At 51.5% G+C, this 1,612-nt stretch overlaps 1 protein-coding gene across 1 annotated transcript in view; it reads left to right on the top strand.

Moving 5' to 3' along the window:
• Window positions 1-161, top strand: part of LOC108803387 (cAMP-dependent protein kinase type I-alpha regulatory subunit-like) — a 10,423-nt gene extending 10,262 nt beyond the window's left edge. The window contains exon 11 of the mRNA XM_018575230.1: window positions 50-161. Coding sequence (XP_018430732.1) covers window positions 50-161 — 112 coding nt within the window. The remainder of the gene's footprint in view (window positions 1-49) is intronic.
• Window positions 162-1,612: the final 1,451 nt, after the last annotated feature.

Raw genomic sequence — 1,612 nt, 5'->3', positions numbered from 1 at the left:
CTAGCGGCGTACTTACTTTTCCTCCTCTCTGCGTGCGTCCCGCTTCCAGTCACGTGTATCACAAGGCGATTGTGCGTCATGGAGAGCCCAGCGTGACACAACATTGCGCTATTCTTGTCTGGCGCGGATGGGACGATGAAGCGCGGCGTCAGACAACCTGAGGACCACTTTTGTATCGTTAGCGGAATATTCTAGAAGTCTCACTTATTGTGCTGAAATATCGATTCCTCAGCAATAAAGACGATTTCCATTCTTACATTGTGTGCCGCGTCTTCTTCTCCCGGGGGAGGGGCCAGTCTGCCTGGGGGAGGGGAGGGCAGCATAGTGGTACCGCCCTCTAGTGGCTGTATGAGGGATGCCATTGTAGTATTGTGCAGCATAGTGGTACCGCCCTCTAGTGGCCGTATGAGGGATGTCATTGTAGTATTGTGCAGCATAGTGGTACCGCCCTCTAGTGGCCGTATGAGGGATGCCATTGTAGTATTGTGCAGCGTAGTGGTACCGCCCTCTAGTGGCCGTATGAGGGATGCCATTGTAGTATTGTGCAGCGTAGGGTCAGCAGTGTCCCTCCATCTAAAGGAGAAAGGTCCCTCCTCTGAGGACGGAGGGGGAGGCCATTTATGTAACAATGGAGCAGCCTGAATAGAGATGGGGGCGGGGACATCTATTGTCTGCCACATACAATGCTGTATAACACCTCCGGCATGTGACCAGCACAGGATGCGGATCAGAGCCACAGTCACCATATTGTGAATGGAGGAAGCTGGTCACATGATCAGTGAGACTACAACTCCCATTTCCTATGTGCAGCTGTCCCACCATGATGCCTCCTGTTATGGAAACTCGCTCGGTTCAACGCACAAATCCATGCTGCGCTAGAGTGCGCTACAGTGCGCCAAACACAAAGACTTTCCCTGCTGTACTACGCTCTTTGTGCCAGGACTGGCAGTACTCCCTATGAGTCATGTAGACTTAGGACACAGGACACACGTGTTGCTTGCTTCAAGATCCATGCTAAGAGACCCCAGCACAGGTATGTGTTTATTGTTTTATACCTGCCCAACAGGAAGTGATGTCAGACAGGAAGTGGTCTCACACAGCAAACCAGGAAGTAATTTCAAACAGGAAGTGATGTTAACAACCACTTCCTCAATACACAACATATCATCTCCAATGACCACCGGAGTGACTTTACCCAGCGCGGCTCAGTGATCAATGCCCAGTAGCGTTACTATGATCCTCATGCGCGCTCATTCACAGGGACAACGTCGTATTATCTCCAGCGGCTGATCGGACGCACCACAGACAACAAACGCACGTTCCTTTCATATAGGCCGATATGTATCTTATATCATACGATGTAGCCTGGCGTCCATACACTCGCCAAGAAGACACTGCTCCGCCACGCATAACATATCTCCTCCAACCCCCAGCGCCGATTTACACCCCGGACACTGAGACATCATGACAACATATTACACAACAAGGCGTCATGTGATCCCGGCTTAGAGAAGCGTCAGTCCCTAATCACCATCCTGCGGCCTCCCATCCCCAACATGGGACCAATCACATCCCAGCATCATTTCCACAACACTCCCATAGAGGCCGTCCC

Source organism: Nanorana parkeri, unplaced genomic scaffold, assembly GCF_000935625.1.
Source record: "Nanorana parkeri isolate BGI_ZX_2015 unplaced genomic scaffold, ASM93562v1 scaffold3665, whole genome shotgun sequence".
Lineage (NCBI taxonomy): Eukaryota > Metazoa > Chordata > Amphibia > Anura > Dicroglossidae > Nanorana > Nanorana parkeri.
The sequence above is the reverse complement of the archived record's forward strand: the minus strand, read 5'-3'. Positions and strand labels throughout refer to the sequence as shown.